The 18,383-nt window shown below is 56.7% G+C and overlaps 1 protein-coding gene across 1 annotated transcript in view; it reads right to left on the reverse strand.

The window, feature by feature from the left end:
* Positions 1–6,218: 6,218 nt before the first annotated feature.
* Positions 6,219–18,383, reverse strand: part of WNT6 (Wnt family member 6) — a 13,121-nt gene continuing 956 nt past the window's right edge. The window contains 3 exon segments of the mRNA XM_027880049.1: positions 6,219–6,774; positions 7,061–7,362; positions 9,923–10,143. Of these exon segments, the coding sequence (XP_027735850.1) occupies positions 6,313–6,774; positions 7,061–7,362; positions 9,923–10,143 (985 nt within the window). The 3' untranslated portion in view covers positions 6,219–6,312.

The following is an 18,383-nucleotide window of genomic DNA, read 5'->3' on the forward strand; positions in this document are numbered from 1 at the left end:
GCACCTCCTGTCACAGGCTCCACACCCCCAGGAGAATGGGGCTGTTGTCATCTCCATCAGAACTCCTTTCCAGCACCTTGGCATGCAGCCCTTAAGTTGCTGGTTCTGTTCCCTGCTTCCCTCCTGGCATGTGTCCTCCTCTAGCCCCTTCTGCCTTGTGATAAGCAACTTCCAAGGCCTGTGCCCTGGACAGTCGTGCAGCTTCTCTGAGACTTTGCGATGTCCAAGGATGACCCATTAGAAACCCGTGGCAGGGACTGAGATCTCTGTACATGCCATGCTGCTTCCACTTGATCTTACGGACTGGCTGCAGGCCCATGGATAACCAGAGGGCAGCATAGGGAGAGACCAACCTGCTCTGGACAAGCACAACCCTGGCCAACCTGCAGTCCTGGAGGGGCTGATGGCCTCTGGGACTACCATGTCCAGCCACTCTGTGTATGCAGGTGTGGGAGGATGAGGCAGCTCTGCTGACAAAGAATGGGGCTGAAGGGATGCAGGGGGAAGCTCTGGGGAATCTTAAAGTGTGGGGGAGTAGGAGGATGGACAGAGATGGAGAAGAACCAGAACAGACACTCAGGCTGATGCCAGCAGGAACTGGCAGCCAGAGAGAAAGAATGCTGGGCTCTGGGTTGCTTGCAGTCTGCAGTGGGGCGTGCAAGGCAGTTTGGAGGAGAAGCAGGAAGGAGAGGTTTGCTGGGAGCCCATGCAGCCATCCATGCACCCAGCCTTTGACATCCTGCAGCATGGCTCTCCTCCCTCCCCTGTCCAGCAGCACGCATGGGACTGGAGCGACAGCTGCGTGAGTCAGAGCTGGGCGTGGGGTCAGGGTGACCCTGCCTTTTGTGGCTGCCTTAGTCACCGTGCTGACCTGCCCCAGCACTGGAGCCCCCAGCATCACTGCTCTTCTGCTGGCTCACACCCTGCGACCTGCCCGAGTCTGCTCCATGTGACTCAGGATCCAACCACACGGCCACCAGGCTGGCCCGGCCAGTCCTCCCAGCTGCCTGGGGTTGGGGCGCTGGCAGGGCCCGGGGCAGTGGGTGCACGCCAGCCCCAGCACCATCACTCAGCCACGCTGCCCCTCGCGTCAGGGTGGAAAGGCAGGACCTGTCCGCCTTTGGCCATCCCTAGGAGCATCCTTGCAGTGAGGCAGACCTTCCCTCTTCATCCTCCTCCCAGCACCTGGTAGTGGGTGCCTCAGTCACAGCAGGGTGCAAGGAAGGGGAGGAAGCCCTGCTGTGGGTACCATCCCGCAGGGCTGGAGCATGCCCCCACACGCTCTGCCTCTCACACACCACAGGGAGAGGCTGTGCAGAGGGACACCCCATGGCATAGCAGCCTCCAAGCTGGTTGGGGTGCTGGTATGACCACAGTGGGGGATCCCAACCCTTGCACTTCCTCTGGCAAGGAGAGTGCATCCTCAGAGGGCCAAGGCTGGCTGGGGCCTTGGAAAGGTGGCTGGATAGGACTGCCAAAGCACATCTGTGTGGAGCTGCTCCAGGTGCCTCCCTCATGTAGGGAGGGATGCACAGCCACAAGGATAAGTGGAAGGTGGTAGTCCTTGTGTGGGGTGATCAGGGCGCGAAGCCACCTCAGAAATCATTTTTCCTGCAGCTCTGCCCTCCAGGGTTATGAATAAGCAGAGTTCCCTCCCCAGGGATGGAGGACGGCTGCTGCCTTCATTACAAGGTAAGTAATGAGGCCATGGAGTGGAAGGGATTTGGCAAAGACTGATTTGGTAGTCAGAAACAGGACCCAGGAGCACAGGGGTCTCTGCTCTGCTCTTCTGGTGAGGTGGCAGGGTTAAGGGGTACCCTGGTGGCAGACAGCCTTCAGAGCCCACTGCCCTCAGAGGCACTGCTTAGCGTATGCCATGCCAGCACGGCCAGCCCCAGGATGTTGGACTTATGTGGACAGAGCCGGGACCAGACACCAGTGTCAGAGAGGGCCAAGGAAAAGGAAGGACACAGACCCCTCGTGTTCATAGGCAGTGTCCACAGACAGAGGAGGACAGTTGCAAGCAGCTCCCTGGAGGGAGCAGCAGAGCCTGGAGAAGGAGAGTTGGAAGCCTCCTGAGAGAGCAGGGCTGGGCAGGCAGGAACCCTGGCCGGGACCCAGATCTGCTGCGAGCCGGACAATGCCTGCTCAGCAACAAGCAGTGAGCAGGCAGAGGGACCACAGCCACAGGAAAGGGGTTTGACAGAGTTTTCAGGTACCACTGTCCAAGACTGTCCACTCAACTTGGTATCCAAGTTTATCAGCCTCCCCCTCACAGGTCTATTTATGTTACTCCAAACTTTCCTAAAAAGCTGTGCTTTTTTTTTTTTTTCTTTTTTTTTTTTTTTTTTTTTTTTTTTTTGGTGGGGGGAGGGAGGCAAAACCATTCTATTTTTGGTCTCAGTCCAGAGGGATTTTTTTTTTTTTCAAGTTTGATTGAATTAATCTGTCCAGCTGTTTTCAACTTGGGAAATAGAAGGAAAATTGCATTCTTCCCATTTGAAAAGAAAATTAAAAAGATAAAATGAAGCCGTTAACATTACAGAGGTCTGAGGTTCTCTTTTCTTTTTTGTTTTTTTTTTTTAACCAAACATTATAAACTTCCTCTTTTTCCCTTGGGAAGATCCTGCAAGTTTTGCAATGTAAACTGCCCAGCAGCAGGGATCTGGGCTACACACGCACATGTATAACTACACCCTCTGGACTCCTCAGCTACACACTGCACCCACACAGCCACCCTTGTGCACCCCTGGCTTACACCAGACCCCCCTGAACTGGGTTCTACCTGAGCACTGCCCCCGGGAGCACAGGGATGGGAATCAGAGGGCTCATACATGCTCACATGCACACTTCCATGCCTTTCCTCCCAAGTACAATCCCATGCACACCCATACACGTACACCACCACGCACACAAGTCCACATGTACAGCTACCCAAGCACAGCCACTGGCATGACCCCATGAACCTCCACAAGCCCCCATGCATACCCACATTCCTAGAATCATAGAACTATTTCAGTTGGAAAAGACCTCTAAGATCATTGAGTCCAACCATAAACATCACACTGCCATGTCCATCACTAAACCAAGCTTTTGTTTGGTGACTCCACCACTTCACTGGGCAGCCTGTCCCAATGCTTGACAACCATTTCTGTTAAGAATTTATTCCTAATATCTGACCCAAACCTCTCCTAAAACTACCTGAGGCCATTTCCTCTTGTCCTAACCCTTGTAAATGGGGAAAAGAGGCCAACTCCCATCCGGCTCCAACCTCCTTTCAGGTGGTTGTAGACAGCAATAAGGTCCCCACTTGAGCCTTCTCTTCTCTACGCTAAACATCCCAAATGCCCTCAGCTGCTTCTCATAGGACTCGTGCTCCAGACTTTTCACCAGCTCCACTGGTCTTCTTTGAACACTCTCCACCATCTCCACGTCTTTCCTGCAGTGAGGGGCAGCCTCAAACACATCATCCCATGCACAATCCTGTACACTCCTCCCCAAGCCTCCCATACCCATCCCCCCTGTATACTAAACCCACCCCCAAACACCCCCCCTGCCCACTCCCATGTTCCCTACGCACCCCTCCATCCCACTCCATTCCCACTCCCATGTTCCCATGATCCCCCTGGGATATCTCGTGCCGTACCGCAGCTCCCCCTGGCGGCCGCCCGGGCCGCGCCTCCCGCCCCGCCCCGCATCCCGGGTTGCCACGGCGACGGAGGGGATGCTGCACCCCCCGGGTTGGGATCTGCTAGGCCTTGAAGGGGTTCAGATGTCTCCTAGGGTTCTGGGTAGCTGCAGGACATCTGTGAATCTAGGGAACTCCTAGGGCACTTCCTGGCACCTGGGAAGTAACATGAGGAGGTGGGGGCCCCTTATGGACTGCTGGGGTGTCCTAGGAATCCGGGCTGGGGTCCTACTGGATAGAGAGCTCTTGGGGAGCTATGGAGGTCTGGAGAGCTGGGAGATTGCTAGGGAGTTCTGCTGGCTGTTCAGCCCTCTACAGACCACTGGGCCAGGTCCATACCCTGACTAGCTACTGGCATCACTTGCCTGTGCCAGGGCCTCTCCTGCCTACCAAGGGAATGGATTTGGCTTTGCCAGCTCAGGAGCAGCAGAAAGCTGTGGTAAGAAGCTGTCAACCCCCACAAGAGCTAGGCCTTCTCCCCAGTTGGGCAGGAAATAAGACACAAGGCCCAACTGACTTGCACACTTATGAGGGGCTCACAGACCCAGTGTAGAGGTGACTCCTGGAGGTGCTGAGGCAGTGCAGGGCTTGAAGTGTGCGTGTTCTCAGGAGTTTCCAACTCAAAGGGACCTGCTGAGCCTATGAAATGCTCCCACATCTCCTAGCACACAGATCCTCCATCTCTGCGACTCCCTTCCTGGAGGACCATTCTGCACCCACTCATGTCCCCTCTGTCCCAGACACACCTGAGGAAATGCAATAAGATATGTGCAAACAAGCATACTCTCACATAGGTACATGCAGGGACGGTGTCACTGACACACACACTCGACAATTTGCTGTATATTCATAGAGATGCAGGAATATACATGGGCCAACCTGTTTACACACCCATGAGGGGCTCACACACACAGTAACAGGTTATACACAAACTCACACTCACACATATGGTCGTGAACAAGCATAAACATGTTACCTGTTCATGCACACACTCCGAGCTGCTTGCATGCACAGGTCCCTTCATTTGCACCCACCCAGTGCTGCTCACACCCACCCATGTGTTCCCATGGGCAGGCGTGTGGCTGGGAGTTCCCGGGAGCCCTGTGTGCCTCCCCCCTGCCAGCACCACTGTAGGCAGGTCAGGAGGGAATTTCCAGCTGCAAAGCTGCAGCTGACAGATTTGGAGACTCCCTCCCCAGCACTTGCTGGGCCAAGTTAATGGTTCACCAGCACCCTGCCTCCCCTGCCCTTCCCCCCTGGCTGCCTGAGGTGCGAGAGGAGGGACCCACTGGTGGGAAAGGGGTGCAGCCCTGCTTGCCTTGCAGTATGCCCAGCACTTCGAGCTCAGCTCTTGCCCCACCTGGCAGTAACCAGTGCCCAGGGCATTGTCCACCTCAGCTTAGGCTCCTCTTGTGGAGGGGTCAGCAGGCAAAGCCCCCACACCCAGCACATGCTGCAGCATGGGGAGAAGGCACAAGAGCATGGACCTCCCTGCCCAGGCTCTGGCCCTGCTGACATCCCTCTGGAGCTCGTCTGCCCAGTGGGGCATTACCAGTTGAGCAGGCACTGCACACACATATTCCCCTCTGCAGTTACCTAAACCCCTATGCTGGGTAACACTGGAGAAACCAGTTCCCGTGGGTTCCTTGAAGCATGGGAGGGACCCCCTTGGAGATCCCTGGAGCCCCTAGAGAAGAAGCTTGGCAGCCTGCCTCTCTGGGCAGCCAGGCAGGCTGCTCCTCACCCTGTGTTTGTCCATGATGGGCACAGGCTGATCAGGTTACTGAGACATACATGCTTGGCACCCTGCCATCCAGGTGAGGCTGCACGTGGCCCACAGCATGCCAAGTGAATGCCTTGCATGCCACCAAGCCAACGGTGTCAGCCTTGTCCAGTGCTTCTCTGTGCCAGGCCCTGCAGACAGTAGTTGGAATGAAAAGAATATAGGAAACCTTAAAAAAACTCAGAGCCCATCACCATAGTGTCACGGCAGGCAGCCGTACCTCTGGCATGACGTGCGAGTGGAAGGACCATGGACTGCAGGTCACTGCAAACATCCAGATCAGGTGGTGGTGGGGCACAAACTGGCACCCTCAAGCAATGACAACCAGGGGTGACGGGAGGAGAGCCCTCATGCAGCCTGCAAGGTGCAGAGCAGCTCACCCTCATCCATGCACATCTCTGGGCTTTTCAACCACAGAGAAAATCAGGGAGTGGATAAAAAATGAGGCTGGCTTTGCCTCAGGTCCCAGCAGGGCCAGGACAAACCAGAGGCTGGAGGGAGGGCAGATGATTGGGACTCACAGCTGGGGCAGGATGGCTCTCTGGCCAGTCCCATTCCAGTACGGTGGTCAGCGCTTCCCAGCCCTCCCCAGGAAGTGCTGTGGCACACCAGTTTTAAATAGCTTTATTAGTGGAAGCTCTGCACCCACAGCCCCCACCACAGGGGCCGTGGGGATGCCAGGCAGTCCCATGATGTTCTCTGGGGAAGACAGGACTCCCCAGAGTGCAGAGCTGGGCTCACCCCCGCTGTCCCTGCCACCAGCTCCATGTGTCTCTGTCCCAGGGGGGCTGTGTGAGCCTGGAGGTGGCCCCCTGAATTGTCCTTGGCTGACCCCAGGCTGTCAGACGCAGAGGCTGAGCTCCTGGCGGACGGAGCACTTGCGGCACTGCACCACGCAGCACCAGTGGAAGCGGCAAAGGCAGTTTTCCTCCAACACCACTGTCTCATCCCGGTGCCCTCGCCCGCAGCACAGAAGGTCGCATCCACTCGTGTCCATGGCTGTGCTGTTGCAGACACGGCCCCGGGTGCCCAGTGAGCCCGTCTTACGGTTAGCTGAGCAGAAATCAGGTGAGTCAGCGGAGTAGATGAGGTCCTGCTTGTCAGGGGGCTTGATGTTGTCACCCACAGGGATGAGGGTTTTCCCATCGTTGCCTCCCATAACCTTGAAAGCCCCATTGAAGCGCTCCAGCAGGCGGTCCCCCACCTCACGGAAATGGGGCATCTTCCGCCAGCAGGTTCGCAGGGTGCAGGAGCCGGACAGCCCGTGGCATTTGCACTCGGTCCTCATGTAGCTGCGCACCGCCTGGGGAAGAGACAGTGTTGTTCAGCCTGCTCCCCTGCCTCCCTGACCAGCATCCCCCGCCAAAACTCTGCCTCTTGTGCTGTCCTGGCCCCGGGGGAGGGGTCTGGGAGTGGAGAGGGTCGCAGGGGATTTCCAAAGCACATGCAAAGAGTTCCCAAAAAATACTGAGTCCATATTTCAGCCGAAGTTGGTGCACATGGCTAGGGAAAATTGAAGGTGGAGGGCTAAGTTAGGTAGGGGCACAGGGGTTGATGCTTGCAGAGGACAGGGAGCACAGGGGCCTTACCAAGCGCCCAGCTTCGTTGTTATGCAGGTCGATAAGAGCTCGGATGTCATTTTTGCCTTTCTTGTTCTTGGCATCCATAAACTGCTGGGATTTCTCGTAGCCGAACTGCACATCGTCCCCACAGCCCCCCCACTCCCAAGCCGTGCCCTCCGTGCCTGGACCCGCCGTAGGGGAGGGAGGAGACCGGCTCCGTGTCAGCTCGCAGCCGCACTGCAGCAGCTCTCCCATGCTGCAGGCCTGTGTGATGGCGTGGCTCACCCCGGCCGCCGTGATGGCATACACGAAGGCTGTTTCACGGATATCTGTAGGAGAACAGACAGGGCCAGGATGTGGGGTCAGCTCCGGCAAAGGCTCTGCAAACAAAGCACCGCCCCCCACCCCGGGCTAACATCCCATGGAGTCTAAGACCTCCCCCTTCTCGCCCTTCATCTGTGCTCAACGCTGTTCCCTGGGTGATGCACCCACCTAGGAGCAGGCTGCCTGGGGCAGGAGCTGCCTCTTGCAAGGAGATATGAAGAATGTGGGGGATGGCCAGGCCCTGACAGTGTTCCTCCACCCCAGCTGTGGAGAGACAACAAGTCTCCTACCTCCCCTTGCAAGGATGGGTGCTGCCCCATAGGAAAGAGGGAAGCTTGGAGGCAGAGGGTGGTCCCATATGGTACTCACAGCTTCCTCACACTATCCGGAAATATCTCTCCAAGCAGGAAAAATCCCATCCCCAGATGCAAACTGGCACCTGGACAGAAACACTGAGAGGGACATGGAGGATGCCACTCACTCCCCTGCAGGGTGGCAGCAATGAAGCTGAACTGCCTGCTCTGCCCCCATACCTGCTTTGCCACTGGGCGCCACCTGCCCCCCTCTCTCCACCAGCGCAGCCTCCACCCTGCAGGATTATTTATTATTAGTATTTGCTCCTATCTCTCTCTGCTCCGGGACACAAATTCCAAGCATCTTTCCCCTGCCCAGACCTGCCGCTTGCAGCCGCAGCCAGCGGGGGATTCTGGCAGCGGGAGTTTGGCGCCCTGCTCAGGGGGCTCCTGTGCTCCCCCTGCTCCATGCCAGCCGAACCCCTGCCCACCCAAATGCCTGGGCAAGACTGGCCTTGGGTGATGACATACAGGGGATTCCTGGGGATGGAGGGGAGGGTGAGTTTTGGGGAGTGACTCGTCCTCCCATCTCCAGCATTCTGACTTGAGGGATGGGGGGTGGTGGGAAGAGGGATTCCAGGGCACCAATTCCGTGAGTGGCTTCTCCAAAAGCCCACACAGCAATTGAGTCCCACTGGTGTTAGCAGGAATTGGGCACACCAGTGCCTTTTTGGCAGTGCCACCCAAGGAGTACCACCCCCTTCCCAAGCCCTCCTGCCCCCCAGGCCACCTGACCACCTGCCTGCTCCTGCCTGGAGCTGGCAGAGCCCTCAGCAGGCAACCCACAGCTGGCAGAGATCCTGCCAGCTGGTCCCAGAGGGATGCCACTCCTCTGACAGCTCCTCTAGACATGTGGCTGCCCCCATGCCAGCCTGCCCTGGCATGCCACGCCTGCCACAGGCGGCAGGAAAGGAAGAGGGGACAGCTATGTCTGTGCCAGGGAGCCCACAACTGGGAACAGGAGCCCGTTGCAGCATCCTTGAACAGATGGGTTACCAGCAGCACATCAACCAATATCTTTCAGTCACCACCTGGTCTGGCTGTCGCATTTTGGTACCGTCCTACTTCCAGTCTGGATCCCTGTCTGGCACAGATCCCACCTGCCTCACTGCCAGATTGGGGTGAAAATAGGTGACCCCAGAGGCAAGAGTGTCCCTCATGTGCCGTGGCTCTCTGCCACTTGACTGAATACACCTCCCTGTGTTGGGGGCAACCCATACCTGAAAAATGAGCCTGTTCCCCTTCCACAGGCCAGTGTCTCCTTCAGGGAGACCCCACTGGTACCTGCAGCCACTGGGTGCCCAGGGCACCCCGCCCTTTCCAATGGTACCAGGGAGGCCACCCTGACCCCTCTTCATACCCACTTTACCGTGGCCTGACCATGCACCAACAGGAGATATGATGGCCAAGGAGACTGGGGCTTGCTCCAGTGTCTTCAGCTGCTATGGCACAGGGACCAACCTGGGAACAGGGGCAGGACTAAACTCACCTCCCACTAAGTGATCCTACCAGCCTGAGGTGCTTCAACCTTGAGGTCCCCCCCTTGCTTGAAGCACTATCCACCCCCAGCCTCTCTCCCTGGGGAGCATGGTAGGGCTTTCCCCTCCCTTACACACTCACAGGTGTCCTCTTGCTCTGCTCCTGCTCTAACTTCGATGCAGCTGGGCCAAGCTTGGACCGCTGTATCCATCTGTCTGGGACCTGCACATCCCTTCCTGCCCCTGGCCCTGTTCCTTGGAGTGACATCAGGGTTCCCACCCACGGGCACAGGGACAGGGGACAAGCACTCCTCTGCTTCCTGCAAGGCCAGGAGGAAGGATGTGAAGGGTACCCACAGGGCGAGGGGCAGCTCCCTGCAGCTGCGCACTGCCTCCCACCCGGGCCCCTTCCCCCAGCACACCCTGAGGTCCCGGGGGAGCAGTAAATCACTGCCAGACAAGGGTGCATTCTTGGGCTTCATGAAGCCCCGTGCTGTCTGGGAGCATCGGTAATTGCTTCATTACAACACAAGGAGACATGTCCCGGCAGTAAAACCTCATTGTGACTGCACCAGGGAACGCTGAGCAATCCCCCACATGCGCGCACACACACACACACACACACATACACACACAGGTTTGCATGCCAAGACTGCTCCAGGAGTCCTGGGAGGGGGTGTGACCGGATGGAGGCTTTTCGGAAAAATAGGAGGTTGAGGAAGCGCTGGCCTTACCCTGCTGTAGGATCTTGCCGAAGTATTTGCTGTGGCTGGTGCAGTTCCAGCGGCGGAAGCGGAATTGGTACTGGCACTCCCGGACGCCCAGCTTGGTGCCCTTGGCCACCTCTTGCACAATCTCTGGCTCCAGCTGGCACAGCTCCGCCTGCTTGCCCGCCAGCCGCTTCGTCTTGCGGCAGATGCTGTTGGGGTCCATGACCAGGGGGCTCCCCACTGCCCTGCAGGAGGGGACAGCGAGCAGAGCAAAACCAGCACCCAAGCTCAGGAGGGATCAAGGTGTGGATGGGGCATGACCAGACCTGCTCCCAGGGACAGAGCTGGGCTGCAGGGCAGTGACAGCTCAGCGCTGAGCTCAGGTGACAAAGGGACAGAGAGGGGTATGCAGGGAGAACAGGACAAAAGGAATGGGTGGCACCTGTGTGCCATCACCCAGGGGATACCTTGCCCTACCCAATCAGTAGGGGAATGGGGAGGATCCCCAGGCATGGAACTGGCTATGGGATGATGCTGGAACTTACCACTACATACCGTGGGGGACATCCCTAGGGGTAATGGCAGTGTCCCTGATGGGAGGTGGCAGAGATACTGTGCTACTCAGCACCTGCTCTTTGGGTCTGGCCCTGACCCAACTCAGCCCTGGCATTGCAGTGTGACTGATGCCTGGTGCAGCTGCATCTCCCAGAGCTGTGGACACAGTGAGGAGCCCATCAAGTGCTCTTGGAGCATCTCCCCCTCTCCAGGGGGGCTTGCTGCTTTACCCTGTGGGAGACTAGATGAGCGACCTTGCCTGTGATAAAGTACCTTGGCTGCTGGCCAGGTTCCTGTGCTCACCTCCCTGAATCCAGGCACTAGCTCCAGGGAATGGAGTTGCAGGCGGGTGCAGGAGTGCGAGGGAGGGATGCAGGTGGCACCATGAGCTCTGCCAATGCCAGTGCGGGAGGGCAAGTCTCGGCTGGGCCCATGTCAGAGGTGGCTCCTCCTTGCCAGCACAGCTGGAGCGAGGTGCCTGGCTCTCTGGGCTGGGAGGCAAAGTCTGAGCATGATGCCATGCTCCCCGGAGTGCCGCCGGCTACAGAAACTCCAGTGCTTTCCCCACACATTTCGCCCGGAGTGCCCTCCACAGCGCAGCTCGTGGAACTCTGCAGCCCGCTGGCATTATGCCACATGCTGAGGCGGGAGATGCTCCAGCTTGGCCTTGGGCAACACCAGAGCCGCAGCGGTTAGAGGGCAGGCATGCCACACTGACAGCCTCCCACCCATGCCTCCCATCCCGTGTCAAGGAGGCAGTGCAGCCATGGGCCACACAAATTTATCAAACCATAAACACAGCCCCACTCGGCCCTCCCTCACCTCCAGCACCACTCCTGTGGGCTCAGAGCTCACCCTGCTTAACAACATGATTTTCCTGTCTGTGGATGCCCACAGAACCTCTGGGTTGGACTCAGCATACCCCAACACCTAGGGATGCCTGAGGAGGTGAGGTCACATTCCTTGGAGTCCACTGGGGAGCAGTGCATGGGCGGCCCGTGCTGCTGTCGGCCTCACTCTCTGGGGAGCATCGCCTGCACTGCAGCTTCCAAACCCAGAGCTTTATAGTCTGGCCAAGCCCCAGGGGCTCAAAAATCACAAGCTGAATCTCAGTGTGTTCTGGGTTTCCTTTTCACTCTCGCCCAGCTAGGGGGCTGTGTTTGGGATACCAAGCTGCAGGACTTTGCTTGCCATCGTGTCTCCAGTGCAAACTCCCTCTAAGGTCTGAAGCTCAAGGTCCTTCCAGGATTCCCCTGACCTAAGCAAGGCTCCCCAGCTGCCTGCATCTCTTGCCCATCAGACCTCAGCTGGACTTGGGGAGGACATGATCTCTCACACGATCTGGAAAAGGAGCCCTTATGCTTTGGCTGGAGGTTTAAAGGGTTATGCAGCTCAACAGAGATGCACAGCATGGAAAAGGGATCTCCAGCAGGGAAACTGAGTCAAGCCCACATTCCTGATGGGAAGAACCCCTTTTCCTTTGCTCCTGGTAGCTCAATTTCCCTTTGCTGCACCTCTTCAAAGGAATGGGGCAGCTGGGGAAGCATTTCCGAGCTGTGGCTTGCCTGGCACAACTCCCCCATAGATGGAGAAACTGAGGCCCACATGGAAAGTAACCAGAAGATCTATCCAGTCCAATCCCACGATGACCACACAGGGATCCAAGCCTCAGTGCTGGGCTCCAAATTCACTGTCCTTGGGGACCATGGACTCCCAATATCTACAATAGGACAGCAGAGGTTTGGCTGCTTCCTCCAGTGGGGTGGGGAAGAAGGGGAGCTGCAATGGGACTTTCATTAAGAGATGACTCTTTGTACTCACATAAAAATGATGCACTCGCGCCCCAGGGCCGCCAGATCAAATACTGAACTGCGGCTCACCCCGGCCCGCTGGATCAAGTCAGGAAGAAGAGCTCAGCCCTGCGGGGTTGGGGGGCGGCTCCCCAGCACCGCGGGGGTCCCCACCCATGGTCCAGGCAGCAGCAAAGCTGGCTGGAGAGCGCGGGAGCTCACTGTCCGTGCCGACGAGGCGTGGGGTAGGCTGCCTAAGTCCAACACAATATTAATTTCCGCTGGGCTCCACTTTCTGGCACAGGGAGGCTGCTGGGAGCCCAAGAGCTGTTTTGCTTTGGAGGGTTTGGAGAAGGGGGGGAGAATGGGGGGAGACAAGGGCAAGAAAAATGCTGCCAAACTGCTACCACTTTGGCAAGGGCTCCGGCGCAGGGCCCAGATCTGCCTGAGCTTGTCCTGCTCCAAGGCCTCCCGCATCTACAATTAAGGTGCCCCACCTCTGCCGCTGGGCACTCCTCCCCCTGCCCTGGTGAAGGAACAGGGTCGCCAGCCCGGCTCCCCACAACTTACCTGAGGCACCCCAGCCCCACCCCCCACTGCCTCCTGCCTGGGAGCCCCCAGCCAGGCTCAGTAGCTCGGCAGCATCTGTCCCGCCTGCCCCCGGCACCCTGCTGGCTGCCAGAACTGCTGCTGGGTGGCTGTCGTCTTGCCCCAAAACAAGATAGGATGATGAGCCCCGCTTCCCAACCTGATTCCCAGCATCCCTGTGTAAGCAAATCAACACCCATTAGTGAAAGGGGAGACTGAGGCACAGAAAAGGAGCTGCAATCCACCACCAAACTGCTTCTGTCTCCCCGTAGGCTGTTGACAGCCACAGCCTGAGCCCTGTCCCAGTGACACACACCAAACAAGAGTCACTGGGGCTTCTGATGCAACCCCTCTGCTCCAGATACTGTCCCTGTGCGACAGAGCCTGGAGTTCCTAAGAGCCGTAATCACCAGCTTTTTCCAGCTCACCTCACAGTCCCAGAGCCTCCAGTATGTTCCAGTCTCATTCCCAGCTAAAATCATAGACGAAGGAGCCTGGCTCAAGGCACCATCTTCCCCTTGGACGTGGGGATGGTGTGGAGTAAGGCTTCTCCCAGCCCCTGCCAGCAGACCAGATCAAGGGGAGGCAGTGAGGTCCTGGTTAGCAGGAAGACAATGGATTGCGGCTGGCAGAACCATGCAGTGAGAAAGAGAATGGTCAGCCTCCGAAGGTGGCACCCACATCTTGAGTGAAAAATGCCTCCTTTGGTCCTGGTGGCCTGGAAACCCCAAAGGAGAGCAGTGGTTGTGCCATACCAGCTCCGTATTGGACCTGCGAGGTCTGCACCCATTGAGTACTGCTGCCTGGGCGCTCCTATATGGCAAGGAGACTCTGCTGTGGTGTAGTAAGGGCATGTCTTGCCTCACATCCAGGTCTCTATCCCAGTCCCTGGATGCCTTCAGGAGAGGGATGCACAGTGCTGGGGTACCCAGCTCATCGCTCTGAGCCCACACGTGCTTCTGCACCCACTTGGAGAGGTAAGAACTGCAGGATGTCAGCCCTGGAGAACTGAGATCCATCCCTTGGGGGAACAGATCACCCCATGTCCCACACAGTGATGACATTCAGTGACAGCCCTAGAAGGAAGTCAAACCAAAGGCAACCCATCTCTTTCCAAGGTGTGCAAACAGGTGAGGGGGACACACAGATGAATTTTCACCATCCAGATTGCTCTTCAACCCATGCTGAAGTGTAGTGGGCACTCAGCCCCTCACCCGGGGCAATGCATGGGTGCTGCCACTAACCAGGGCAGCCAAGTGTGGAAAACGGAGCAGGAGGCCCATGAGGGTGTGGTGAGTAAGCAACAAGTCACTTCCCCGGGGGGGGGCACAGCCAGGGTTTGGCTGCTGATCAGGACTGGGGGCACTGAGGGAGCAGGAAATGCCGTGGGTTGGGGAGAGCAAGGGGACCCTGTGCCCCGCCTTCCTCTTTACACCTCCTTGGCAAGGATGTCATGCAAACAGCTGGGCAGCTGCCTAAAGAAAAGAGGCTTTGGCTTGGCATGGTATGGCATCAGCCCATGGACCTGATGGTTGCAGGGTCATGTTGAGGCCAGGTGCTTGCGAACAGGAGCTGCACAAACTTGTGGTGCAGGTTCCATGGAGGATGGAGGGAGCAGGCAGCTGCAGAGGTGGGGGTCCTAAAGCTGTGTCCAGACCCTAGAAGGGCTGGGATAAGAAGAGCTAGATCCACCCATCCATGGTCAGTGTGTTCATCCTCTGGATGCTGGCAGGGGCTGGAGCTGGGGTGGCCTGAGGGCTGGGCTAGCTTGTGCCCAAATACAGGTGACACATGTTGTAGCAGGACCCTGCAAATTCTGAGTAAATATCAGAGTGTGCTCAGCTCTTCCCAGCACCCTCCCACATGAAAGGTATTTGAAGGGGTCAAGCCTCTGATGCAAAGCTAGACAACCCGTCCAGTTTGGGGTATGTGTAGGGCAGGGCTGGGGAGCCTGGTTGTCACCATGTGAGAGTGGATGTGACCAGGAGCAGAGACAAGGGATGGCATGGGGGAAAGCTCAGTTGCCTTTGGGGGAGAACACAAATAGCATAACACTGGAGCCAGTAGCCATCTCAAAACGTGCAAGAGAAATATTTTCCCCTCGAAAAACCCAGAGGGTCAGCAGCTGCTCCAGTAGGGGCACAAGGAGATGGCACCAGTAAGGGACCACCACACCGGAACTTTCATTGCTTCCCATATGGTGCTGCTCCAGGGTTGAGGGCATGCCTGGGATGGCTGGGCAGCCCAGTCTGCTGGGCGTCTTGGGGTGGCCGCTGTAGGTCAGCAAGCCCAAGGAGTGACTCACAGTGTTCACCCAAAGTCATGCAGGCAGGGCCCTACAGCCCAGCAGCCTGCCCTTACAGGCTCTGAGCAGTGTGGGTGCTGGCCAGGGCAGTGGAAGAGAAGGGGAGGCCACTGGTGCATGAAACCATCCAGAGCTGTGTGGGTCAGGGGATGCAGGACTGGGACTCTCTCAAACAAGGGTACAGCCACAGGTGCTAGTGGGTGGATCCTCCCTGAATGCCTCTGAAGAAGTCCCACGAAAACCTGGAGGTGCAGTGCCCTTGTGCATGGATGAGAAGGAGATGGAGGGCAGGTGTCCATCCCTCCAGACCCCATCAGATCCACAGCTGGAATGGAGCACATCTCAGCTGGGATGGTTTTCTCCCTTGCTCTCTCTTCCAGCTCCCAGTTACTCTCAGCCATGCCCATGGAGAGCCAGTGGGCACTCAGGAAGTCTGGCTTTGCTCGTCCCCATCCCCACAGTGTCTCTGTTCCTGCAAGCACAGCCCAACCACAAACCGGCTTGGCTGAAATCATGCCCTGAACCTGCCCGGGACTCCTCAGATGCTACATTTGCAAGCTCTGTATCCTGCACCCTCTGGGCCAGCCCAGGGGCCCCAGGCAGTCCCTACTTGTCTTGCTCAGGGAGAAATCACTGTTGCACAAGGAGCTGGGTAAGAAACACCTAAAGAAGAGGGGAGGAGGAAGTAAAAGAATTTACCGGGCTGGTGGGAGCAAGGGAACCCTATTCCCTGCAGCCTGGCACCAACCAAGGTAACAGCAGCACCTGAGTGGCACAACTTCCATTGGCACTGACCATAGCCTGCTCCCTCTGCCATGGAAAGGTTTGTGTCTGCCTGTGCCCCTTTGCTTCTTCTTAAACACAGGGGCAAATGGTCTGTAGGACGAGAGTGACTGTACCTTCAGTGAGCATTGTGGGCGCACCCTAACATGAGGATACTCTTTCTCAGGCTACAACATCACTAGCAAGATGTCAGTTCTCATACATCACACTTGAACTTTTTTCCATAGATGCAGCCATCTGCCAGGATCCCAACAGGTGCAGTTACCACCCATGAGTGGCCAGGTGTCATGCTTTTAATTAACTCTACCCTAGCTAAAACCAGGACACCAGGCCTGGCTGTGTGCCTTGCCTGGGGACTGTGTCTCCTGGGACCCAACCCAGCTACACCCCATCGTGCTCCTCTCACAAATTAGTTTGCCACCAGTGGGGGAAAAAAATACCTCAAACAGGCAACCTCTGTATCCCCACCACCACACAGCTAATGCACTAAGGGACAGGATGGGGGGGACAGTAAAGACATTCCTTTCTTGCCCAGGGGAACACGCCCCCTTGGCTAAGCACTCACAGGTGCCCAGTGATGCACACATAAAGGTGTGCTAGTGAAGTTCCTTAACATCAGTGACAGTGACAGCAAGGAACATCTCTACCAATGCCACCAGTCTTGGGGCTTCCAGGAACTCTAGCACGCTGTATCCTCGAACTCCTCCCCTCCAGCAGCAAAACCCACAGACACCAGTGCTACCCAGACCTGGGAGACAGGACCAGGAGCAGGCATATGGGAAGATGCCTCATGAGCTGGCTCAAGGGGTCAGTCAGCACCCGGACTTCTTTCCCAGCATGGGAAGAACTCCCAGGAAATAAGGGATGATCTCAGCAAGGGGTTAAACCCCAAGCTCTGTAGGAAGCAGCTCATGAATCAGCCAGCTACTCCTGTGCCCTATCCAAGGAAGCCCAGCATGTCCATTTGGTAGTGCTGGTGGCCTCATCCACACACCACCTCCACCTCCTCTGGGCTTACTGGCTCCAGAGTGAAGTAGAGTGCAAGCTGATGATCCCTCTGCAGCCATTCCACTGCCCAGTGCATTCAGCCATGCTGCAGGCGTTATTCTTACTATTCTTAAATTAAAGGTTCCTTTCCTTCTTTTTTTTTAAAAGAAGAAAAAACAAGTTTGACCCCTTACCCTCCTCTGCCAAATCCTGCTAATCTCCCCAAGTCGGTTCTGCCAGAGCACGCATGGCATGGTCACAGCACCAGCAGGGTCCAGGCTCCACGGTGAGACGTGGCTCTGAGCTGCCAGGGCAGGGAGCAGCAGTACCCCAGCACCCTGCCCTTGCCAGTGCTGCCTGCCTGCCCTTGAACTGAAGGCAAAATGAATGTCTGCTTCACCTCTACCTGCTCCAGCCATGGATAGATATCCTCAAAGTTGGAGCACAGACGTGAGCCTGGAGGTGAGGGCTCACCGGGTGGTTATTGATGAGGATGGGGCAGAGAAAGGATGTAGAGCTGAAGGGACAGCTGTGTATGGGTCTGAGAATAAGCCAGCGAAATACAGTAGGTTTCAGTCAGCTGGAGGGAATGTGTCCTGCGATGGCATATCTACCCTGAGGTGGGCAGGAAGCATGGAGATCCTACACACACACCCTGCCCTGGCCAGGGCTTGCCCTGCCTCATTCTCCCCTCCTGTAGCAAAAAAAAAAAAAAAAAAAAAAAAAAAAAAAAAAAAAAAAAAAAAAAAAAAAAAAAAAGACCCTCTCAGACCCATGTTAAACCCTTGCCTGGCAATAAACAATGCTTGTGCTCTGGGGACAAACTTAGCTGGTGTACAACTGACTGTAACAGCACCAGTTATACTCACCAAGACCCCCACTTTTGCCCTGCATCCCTGGAGCCAGGGCTAGCGAACAGAATGGAGATGTAGAATAAATCACTGGTGGGCAGGCAGGGGACCAGGAGGGGAAAGGCTTATGGAGAGCTTTATTTTAGGGGTCAAAAGAGTGTGACAATGTGGAGACGAATAGCCTCAGATAATGAATGATAGCCCGGACGGCACGCCGGGGAGCTGGAATCTAAGCACTTAAAACCGGATAAAGACAGGCTGGGTGAAATTCTTAATAGATTTAAATAGTTCATGTTTCGACAGATACCTGGGCTTTCCAAGGCTGGGTCCCAGCTCTGTGCCTGTAATGAATCCCCCACCCCCTCTGGTATCCTGCAAGGCACCGTCTCTGCCTTTGATGAAGGCACCATTACAAATAGGGGTTTTGTCCCTGCTGTGTCCAAGCCACTGTTCAGGGGGGACACGGTAGGGACCCTCGGGCTTTTAATTAAAGTTGACTTATTGGAGGGGTCTAGAGGCCCCTACCCCACCTTCCCCACCCCTCAGGCTTACAACCCTCCTAGGCTGAAGGCTTGGGGTGCAGGGAGGCAAGACTGCAGCTCTCCCCACAGGACCTGTGTGCCCCA

Source organism: Empidonax traillii, unplaced genomic scaffold (assembly GCF_003031625.1).
Source record: "Empidonax traillii isolate 1590-97213 ecotype Southwest subspecies unplaced genomic scaffold, ASM303162v1 scaffold5:size3517227, whole genome shotgun sequence".
Taxonomy (NCBI): domain Eukaryota; kingdom Metazoa; phylum Chordata; class Aves; order Passeriformes; family Tyrannidae; genus Empidonax; species Empidonax traillii.